At 36.3% G+C, this 9,649-nt stretch overlaps 1 protein-coding gene across 1 annotated transcript; it reads left to right on the top strand.

The window, feature by feature from the left end:
- Positions 1–548: 548 nt before the first annotated feature.
- Positions 549–2,967, top strand: LOC138700538 (jerky protein homolog-like). Its single transcript, XM_069827132.1, has 2 exons — positions 549–618; positions 870–2,967. Exon 2 carries the CDS (start codon positions 936–938, stop codon positions 2,343–2,345), a length of 1,410 nt encoding a protein of 469 aa, XP_069683233.1. The 5' UTR covers positions 549–618; positions 870–935; the 3' UTR covers positions 2,346–2,967.
- Positions 2,968–9,649: the final 6,682 nt, after the last annotated feature.

The following is a 9,649-nucleotide window of genomic DNA, read 5'->3' as shown; positions in this document are numbered from 1 at the left end:
ATTAGTAGCCAATAGATTATTTTGATAAGCTGAACTCTTAATGTACTATTATTTTTCATTATTCATTCAATAAAGTTTGTGTATATTACTGTAATAACACTTTTATACTGATTGATAAGTGAGTTCTATTCAGTCAATGCTTAACATAAAGTTATGTTAAGCATTGACTGAATAGAACTCATTTATCAATTAACATTCAACTTAACGGAACCAATATGCCTTTAAAATTACTTTTATACTGGTTTTAATGCATAGGTACTCTATTTCAAGAGGTATTTGACTTTCTATGCAATAATGACTTATGTTTTGCATACTTCATTTACAAATATTTAAAAATTGATTGTGTTTAAATAAACTGATATTGAATTTGAATAATTTATACGGTCTAAAATATTATACAAAACAAATGATGCGAGTAGGGGAGACCTGTCTATAGTGGTCCCCCCGGGTAAAGTGGTACCCCCTTCTTATCTCTCCAGTTGATGCTGTCATCTCCGTTTAGAGTTCCGTAGTACTTCCTTCTCTGTCCAGCCATTACGTACGTGTCTGCTGAAGTGTTTGGACGTGTTAAATGATAAGATAAAGAGAAAATTCCATTTTTTGAAGATCTGATGTAAGGTAAGCTTCCTGTTTCATATCACTGTACGTTCTGTCATTAGGAGAGTTACTATATAAAGTTATTGCTCGAGTAAGACCCAGTTCTATACTACATATTTCAATGTTTGTCGAAACTATACAATATGGTATCTGTTCGTAGCAATGACTTTGTTTAAAATAGAGCGGTCGGGGTAACGTGGTCCCCATTTTTTCTAGGGGACCATTTTGCCCCAGAAATTGTTAAATTCGTGACTATTTCTTTGTTGTTGCAGATAACAGATAAAATACCTAGAAATCGACCCCGCGAAACTTCCCAACAGAGCTGGAGCCCAACAAAAATGCGCGAGGCTATCAGGTGTGTTAGGAAGGGCGAAATGGGCTGCAAAAAAGCCAGCAAATTATTCGGAATTCCAAGAATTGTTCTTAAGAGAAGAGTAATGAACTCGAAGCAAGACGCGACTGAAGACAGGAAAGTTCTTGGTTCGAAACGTCCTGTTTTCTCTCCCGAACAGGAGAGAGAACTCGTAGAATTTATTTTAAAGATGGAAAGAATGTTCTACGGGTTAACTATCACCACCTGGCATTTCAGCGAAGACTGGTATTATGGTTTCAAAGCACGCCATTCAGAACTAAGCCTGAGAAAACCAGAAACGACTTCCAAAGCAAGAGCCCAAGGGTTCAATATACCAATTGTTGAAAAGTTTTTCAGTATGTTGAAGAGCGTCATGGACGAAAAGAACTTTCCTCCATATAGAGTATTTAATGTGGATGAAACAGGCTTCACTACGGTACAAACGAAATCCAGCAAGGTTCTTGCTCAAAGAGGAAAGAAACAGGTCGGAACCGTTACCTCTGCCGAACTTGGAGTATTGTCAACAGCCGTGATCTGTGATCCTCCTCTCATGATCACATTTCCTCGAAAGAGGATGAAAGTCGAGCTAACTGACGGTGCCCCACCTGGAACAATATTTGCATGCAATGGGTTGGGATGGATGCAATTGGATATTTTTAGTTCATGGTTTGATCATTTTCTGTCCCATGTCAAACCGTCTGATAATGATCCTGCACTACTCATTTTGGATGCACATCTGACACACACCAAAAATCTGGAAGTCATCAATAATGCAAGAGAAAATCATGTGACACTTCTTACCATCCCTCCTCACTGTAGTCACAAATTGCAGGCCTTAGACTTATCGTTTATGTCTCCACTCAACACATTCTATTTAGCTGCTATAGAAAAGTTCCTGCGCAACAACCCTGGTAGAGTTGTGACACAGTTTCAGGTCAGTAAGCTTTTTGGAGAGGCTTATCTACGAGCAGCAACGCCTACAACTGCAATAAATGGCTTCAAAAAATGTGGATTATATCCTCTTGATCAAGATGTTTTTGATGATACGGATTTCGCTCCATCGTTGCCTACTGACAGACCTCTCAATCATGTAGAATCTTCTAACGATTCAGAAACCTTGCCTGTTGACCCAGTTCCATCCACATCCTCAGATACGCCTAATGATGGTTCCATTATCATTCTTCCTGCAGCAAGTTCTCCACAGCCTAGTTCATTCTTCACAGTAAATCTGGAAGATATCAGTCTTCCACCCAAATCCACTATTGCCCGTTCCCAAAAGAGAAAAACTGGTTCAGCTGAAATCCTGACCAGTAGTCCATATAAAAATCAACTGGCTCAAGAGAGAGAGAGGACAAAAGAGCCATATAAAACTAAGAAAAAAAACTGTCCACAATAAAGAGAGTGCGGAGAAATATTGTGAAAAATAACCACATGGAAACTAAGAAACAGCAACAGAAAACGACGAAGGTCGCTCTTCGTGAAGAAACAAGCAGCGAGGAAGGAAGTGATAATGATGGTGCGGAGTGCATTTTCTGTAAGGACACATATCTCAGGTCAACGTGAGGTGAAAGATGGATACGTTGTTCATCATGCTTAGAATGGGCTCACGAGGAATGTGCTGGCTTTGAAGATGATGACAGCGACGATTTCAAATGTGATTTCCGTGTGAATAAACTTAATAAATAACAACAAATTAGTATCTCGCACTAAGACTAGCTTGTGTTTAGAAATGTTTACAGTAACTTCTTTATTATCCTAATTCTACTTTCAGTGCTATGTTATTTTTTTTAACTAACACAGGTTTTGTGTATGAATGTTGACAGCGTTCCTTTTTTCATTGTGCTATGTTCTACTTTCACTACTAAATTTTGTTTTGGCCTTTTTGCAATGTGAATTAATGATGCACTATTCGATAAAAACGCTTAATATAAATTTTTTGTCGAAAAAAACAATATAACTGTAATTATTCATTTAGAAGTATCTTCATTTTTGGGGGACCACATTACCCAGGGCCTGGGGTAAAGTGGTCAATGTGCAGACAAACAAAAAAATTCTTGATTGCATAAAAAATTGAATTAGTAAACAATTAATAATGATTGCATTAAAAAGGGGAAGGAAGCGTCTTTTTAGTAGCAAAGAATGTGAGAGGAAAACAAAGCTAATTTACGTTCTGTAGCTTATTTTCTCCTAAGGTGACCACTTTGCCCCAGTCTCCCCTACTATATTATGTACCATTAAAATGTCTACATTGTTATAAAAGTTTGACATTATCTTTCTCAAAACATGAGTTTTCGACTTAAGCTGTTATTGCACCAGCAATAAATAATACAATATTTCGACAATATATAAAGTTTTCTGTGCATAAGGATATGTTTTAATCCTACCTTATGGCCTATTTGTACAGCTGTCAAAAAAAAAAAAGTGGCCGCACTCGTGAACAGCGAATATTTTCAAAGTCCACTTCGGGTCGCGGCGATGTTACACGATGCGTGTGCTTGTACAAGCAGTTCCGGAACTATGAAAGTGTTTCATATCTGCTCCTCGCAGACCAGCGCTAGAGTGCTTGTTCAGTGATTCAAAGGTTCTGGGTTCGGGCCTTCTTCAAGTTTTCATTTTATTTTTTAATCGTTCTTTAGCGATGTAAATGATATTCAAATTATCATTTATATCCAGTTATCGTTCTTGATGGATATCACGTTATTTATATTTTGTTATGGTTCTTCGGAGATATGAATAATAATAATTATTATTGTATCTCCAAGGGGGTTAGTCCTATTTTACATATGTATGTTAGGGCTATAGTTTTATACACAAAAAACATAAGCATAAAGAGACATGGAAAAGAAAATTAAATTAGCTCACGCGATGTAAACAAAACATAAACAATCCGTAAATTAGGCATTGCGATTGCAAAACAAATATCAGTTATCAATTTGAAACATACAAAAACATTAACAACACACATACGTAACACTTCTATAACACAAATATGTAGCTTTCCGTACCATACATCATAAATTAATAGACTACACAATAGTCACACAAACACAATCAAACTATAATTACGACATTGCGACGACATCAAGCATCCCATAACTGACTCACATACATAACAAATCAAGCATCCGTTGCAACACATACACTTCGACATAGTAACCACACTTTTAAAAGTTACAAATTTGGCTCCAAGAAGAATAAATAGGACACTGTTACTAATTATTATTCTTCTACAATTTCTTAAATACATCTGTAATAAATCTGTGAAATTCCGATATGAATAATATTCACGTTTTTTATATTGTTATCGTTCTTTAGCGATATAAATAATATTCAAGTTATCATTTATATTGTTTTCCTTCATTAGCATTATAAAATAATATTCAAGTTATTTATATTGTTATTGTTCTTTCGCAATATAAATAATCTGTATTTTATGTAAGTAATTATTATAACACAAATAACCATCTTTCTTTGTAAAATAGGTTATTTTATTTAGATAATTAAATACGTATTATATAATATCTTATATTAATTAAACAAACCGATATTTATCATTTATATTGTGTTATCGTTCTTTAGTGATACTGTATAAATAATATTCAAGTTATTTATATTGTAATCGTTCTTTAGCGATATAAATAACATAAATTTAATACTAGGTTTGGAAAAATCCAGTTGCATAATACTGGTATTAGTTTTTCTTTTTGTATTATTACATTATACTATCTTGAACCACAATAAAATGAAAAGGAGTAACGAGGAATTGAACCTGAGACGTTGATATCTAAATTCCGACGTTCGTCCGCTGAGCTAAGAGGGCAAAAAAGTGTGGAAACATTTTCGGAAAAATTGGCCCAATCACACTCTAAGATTTTCTGATGATTTAGTCCAGGATGCGGGGGGCAAAGGCTAATTGAGATTTCCCGATCTCTGACAGGGTCAAACATCCTGATAGAATTAATATTTAACACTTGCCGTGACTTTCGGTGAAGTCCGGAGGGCCCAATTAGTCAAATCCACTCTCCTCATCTCCACGCTTGGGCCCCCTGGAATTTAATAAGTTGCGAAAGAGATAGTGGTGTGCGGAAAGCAACGGGATGTTACCGCATTTAGGCCTATCCTTCCCAAGAAAAACTGCAAACATGAACAAAGGAAGCTTTTAATAGAAGAAGAAGAAGGATCTTCTGCGGACCTCTGGAAAAAGAACTAAGGAAGAGACTAGTGAAGTGCTTTGTGTGGAGTGTGGCATTGTGTGGGGAAGGAACCTGGTCACTAAGACGAAATGAAGAGAAACGAATTGAAATGCAGATGTGGAGAAGAACGGTGCGTGTGAAGTGGACAGATAGAATAAGAAATAAAATTGTGTTTGAAAAAGTGAGTGAAGAAAGAATGATGCTGAAACTGATTAGAAAGATAAAAAGTAATTGGTTGGGTCTCTGGTTGAAAAGAATAATAGACGACGTTAGGATATGTGGATCATATGCGGAGACTAAGAGGAAGGCAGAAAATAGGAAAGATTGGAGATTGCTGGGTGTGCAATGAAAGACCTGCCCATGGACAGAACACTTATGTATGTATGTTCAGAATGCCTGGAATATCGTGTCTAAAAGCAGTCGCTATTTGCAAAGACTAGTCAATTCCATGCCCACTCGACTGCAAGATGATCGAGATAAGAGGAAGATAGACTAAATATTGAATTGTGGCTTTTTGTTTTGTTTTTTGAACGCTCAATTGTTTGAATGTTTTAAGGCCGACGCCAGTAAATTTTTTTTGTTTATGCCACGAAAGATATTTTTATTGAGAATAAAATCTTTTTTTTTTTTCTATTTGCAGCCACAATATCATAATGATAAAGTCGTGGCATAATATATTAATGAACCTGATGTTAATTACTAAAATTATCGTAAAAGAGAAAGGAGCCATTATGTATAGTGTGTCTCTCTCAAAAACAGAACAAGAAAGAACATAAAAAGCACGTGGTTGTAGTCGAACGCAGGTCCTCATGAATAAGAGGCCTGAACGCTACCATTATGCTATCGATAACACACAGAATACTTCCATTATAACTGTAGATATCAGGCAACGTGGTCCAACAACATGTAACATCGCCTGTCTTCGAATTGTAGCGAAGATACCCGAAGGGAACTTTGTTTCAGGAGAGCGGCCACTTTTTCTTTTGACAGCTGTACACAGTCATCGATTCACTCGGGAGTTACCGTAATGGCATTATGATCTTCACTCATCTAGAAAAAGTACACTTTCCAATGGTGAAAGAATTATCCAAATCGGTTAAGAAGATTCTGAAATTACTTCATATAAACACACAAACACTCTATCTATATATAAGTTATTATTACTCATAAATATTTATATATGCCTATCATAGAACAGAATTATATCCGTACGAAAATAGTGTCAAATGAATATTTTTCGTTTGTTATGCAAGGCCACCTTAAAATATAAACGCAGATAATTTTTATTTTCACTTCATTATTTTGGTTTGATTGAGGTGGCATTGATATAGAACGAATTGCTATTTTAAAACTCATGTATCTCGTTAAATACCAGTCTTATCAAAATCTTGCATGGAATAAAACTTTTTGGAAACATTTTTAAAGTAGCTTTTGTAATGTAACATTTTTCTAAAAAATCAGTACTAAGCGAGATATTTGGATTGACTTCGGGCTCCCTTATAATCCGCCTTTTACAGAAAGTAGGCTATTTTGAATTTCATATAGCCTAAAATCTAAGTGGGAACCAACTCTGGGCCATAAGCTTGAAACGGCGGAACCAAAAAGGTGTAATAGTATGGCCATCAAATTACCCATAGTTCAACTCTTTTTCCGGTGTGTTTATCAGCTGTTTTGTTCATATTATTACGATTACAAATTGTTTCGTGTTGTTGTGAATATTTCAAAAGTGTTGTCAAGTTCAGCAGGTGTTATTTTTTATAAATAAGCTAATATTCTGTTCGGCTCAACTGTAGAATAACATTGATATGTCTCCCTATGCTTTAACACATGGAGGAATGACAACATCCTTCTTGATAAGAGAAAGAATGTGGAAATGAAGTGTTCAGTCCATGTCCATAACACTTTTAATAAATATACAGTGAAATATACATTTATATAATTATCTGCTAGTAGTCCTGTTACCTCCAGATCCATTCTAATCCGTCTACGTGTGACCGATATTAGCAATTTAATATTAGGCAATTGGCGGTATATCGCGGTGGATTATGGGGCGTAAAAGGTGTAGTTTGACGTCATATCCGTCGCACTAATTTCAAGCATATTTGCTTTGGAGTACTCCCTCCTTTCTTTTCATCCTCTCAGGTAGGAACCAAGTTATGTTACATACCAATTTTCATCGGTTCAGCATTGTCGCGTGTAAAGGTAACAAACATACATACAGACAGACATACAAACAAAAATTTTAAAAAGTATATTTTCGGTATCAGGATTTGGAAAAGCGAAAATTACCAGAAAAAGTTTGGTTGCAGCTTTATTATTAGTATATTTAGGTTAGTAATTGTACTGGTAAACTGACCTTATTTTTTTCAGGAAAGAGTGGCATTTAAGTACATAAAATATAGCTGCTCGTATTAAAAATGCAGCACAGGAAAAGTAGTAAAAATATCGATTTATAATCTATTTATTACATAAACCTACATTTCTAATATTAATTTGCATTTTAGTGCCTATTTAAGCGCCTATTTTGGGTGTTTGTTAGGTCTTTTCCTGAATATGTTTAACGTTTTTAGGGCCTACATGTCCGAACTCTATTTATGACAACATATGCCGTATTTAAGTGTGCAAACAATACAAATATCTTAGTAGATACAGAGAAGTGAAGTACATTCTACGATTTCTTTTAACTGACATTTAATGCAATTTTTTTTTAGAAATATACCTATATGTTGCGTCAGTGATTCGAATACCACTCCTAACACAAAGAGCCGTTGAACTTGGCAGAGAGATGCAGATCTCCGTTATATTTTCAGGGCAAATTTTTTTGTTAGCTCTGTAGCATTGCGAACTATTCGACTTGTTGAAGGACTAACGGTAAGCGCAAAACTCTTAATCGTGGGCGGAAACGAAACCGAACCGGATTATACGACCGGAAATGATCAAAGTTACAATCAACAATCATCGCACGACTTGAAGCCATGAGGTTGGCTCGGTCGTGTCTTGCTCTCATTGCAACAGGGGCTCAAGTCCAGCCGAAATAGTCAAAGCCCTGTCCAGTTTCTTCGTAATTATGAAACTGTACGTGGTGAAAGAAGAACACGGACTAAATATCTAGCCGTTCAGCGCACCTACATGTATCACAAGTTTGAACACTTAGGCCTACTCGAAACCGTAAGTTCTGTAGCTTCAATTCCTTATTTACACAAACTATCTCTTATCTCGAGACTACGCATAGTCCAGTAGTTACATAGGTGGTATCGGACGAGTAGTTTTCAATAGTATTGAAAAGTTGTTTTGATTCTGTGTCAATGAAAAATATTTCACTGCAGTTGGGAGACTCGTCTGAAAGTTCTCAACCACAACGAAAATGAGAGCTGGCAAAATTTTAAAGAAATGTTCCTTACCCGGTAAATATGATATACCTATAACTAGGCTTCGTAATTCAGCTACTTTTAAGCTGGAATGAAGTTGCTTGATTCGAAGTATATGTGACGTCACAGCACAGGTATAGGTATGTTACTATACAAAATAGTTATGCACGCTCTACCTTTCGCTATAATAAGTAAGCCGGGACGCAGTCATAGTGAGTAGTCTTATCGATCACTGCTCTTACTAGTCGTGTTATTTAAATAACTTCATCTTTGTGGCTGATTTAAGGTTCATTGCAGGGGTAAATCCCTTAGATAAGACGCTCAAGCGTGTAATATTGCAGGGCATAGTTGAGGTATTTGAACTAATACAGTATTTTCACTGTCAATCTAGACAACATTACATATAAATTGTGTAAAATAAACCTAAAAGTGACAAAGAAAACAGTGCACTGAAAGACACTGCAATTATATCAAAAACGCACGAAATTGTGTTGAACTTAGTCCAAAAGAATCAGTACCATCAAAATCTGAAAATTATTTGGATATTAACTTGACGTTTAGCATGAATTCGTGTAGCCTATCATGATGTTCAATGCCAACATCCTAATTAATAAATTAAATAATTTACATTTCAGGGGATTTCTAAAAAAAAAATACCTAGTAAATTAGTGGGTTTTCAGTGATGAGAGACATACGTGGTGTGTCTAAAGAGTTCGGTGAATGGTGTCATATCTGAACGGCAACTTGGCGCATTTGCTTGCGCTTGCGCATGCGCATGGTTCTTCAGAGACTTGGGGAGAATCGATACACAGCATGCAATGCATGTGACTGGCAGTGTAAACAGACTGCGACCAATTGAACGTAGTCAGTATGAGAGGAAGTGTCACAGCACGTCCGCAAAACGTTCACCTTTCATGGCCGCCTTCAAGCGGGGAAACAGAAAGAAGTCCGCAGGAGCCAGATCAGGGGAGTACGGAGAATGTTCAAGAACATTTACCATCTTCTGAGCCAGGAATTGGCGCACACGGATCGCACAGTGTGCAGGGGCATTGTCATGGAGCAGCATCCATTTTACAGTCCTGTGCAACTCTGGCTGAACCCGCCGGATACGCTGTAGCAATCGGTTCAAAACAGACTGG

The sequence above is a fragment of the Periplaneta americana genome, chromosome 5, assembly GCF_040183065.1.
Source record: "Periplaneta americana isolate PAMFEO1 chromosome 5, P.americana_PAMFEO1_priV1, whole genome shotgun sequence".
NCBI classification, from domain to species: Eukaryota; Metazoa; Arthropoda; class Insecta; order Blattodea; family Blattidae; genus Periplaneta; species Periplaneta americana.
The sequence above is the reverse complement of the archived record's forward strand: the minus strand, read 5'-3'. Positions and strand labels throughout refer to the sequence as shown.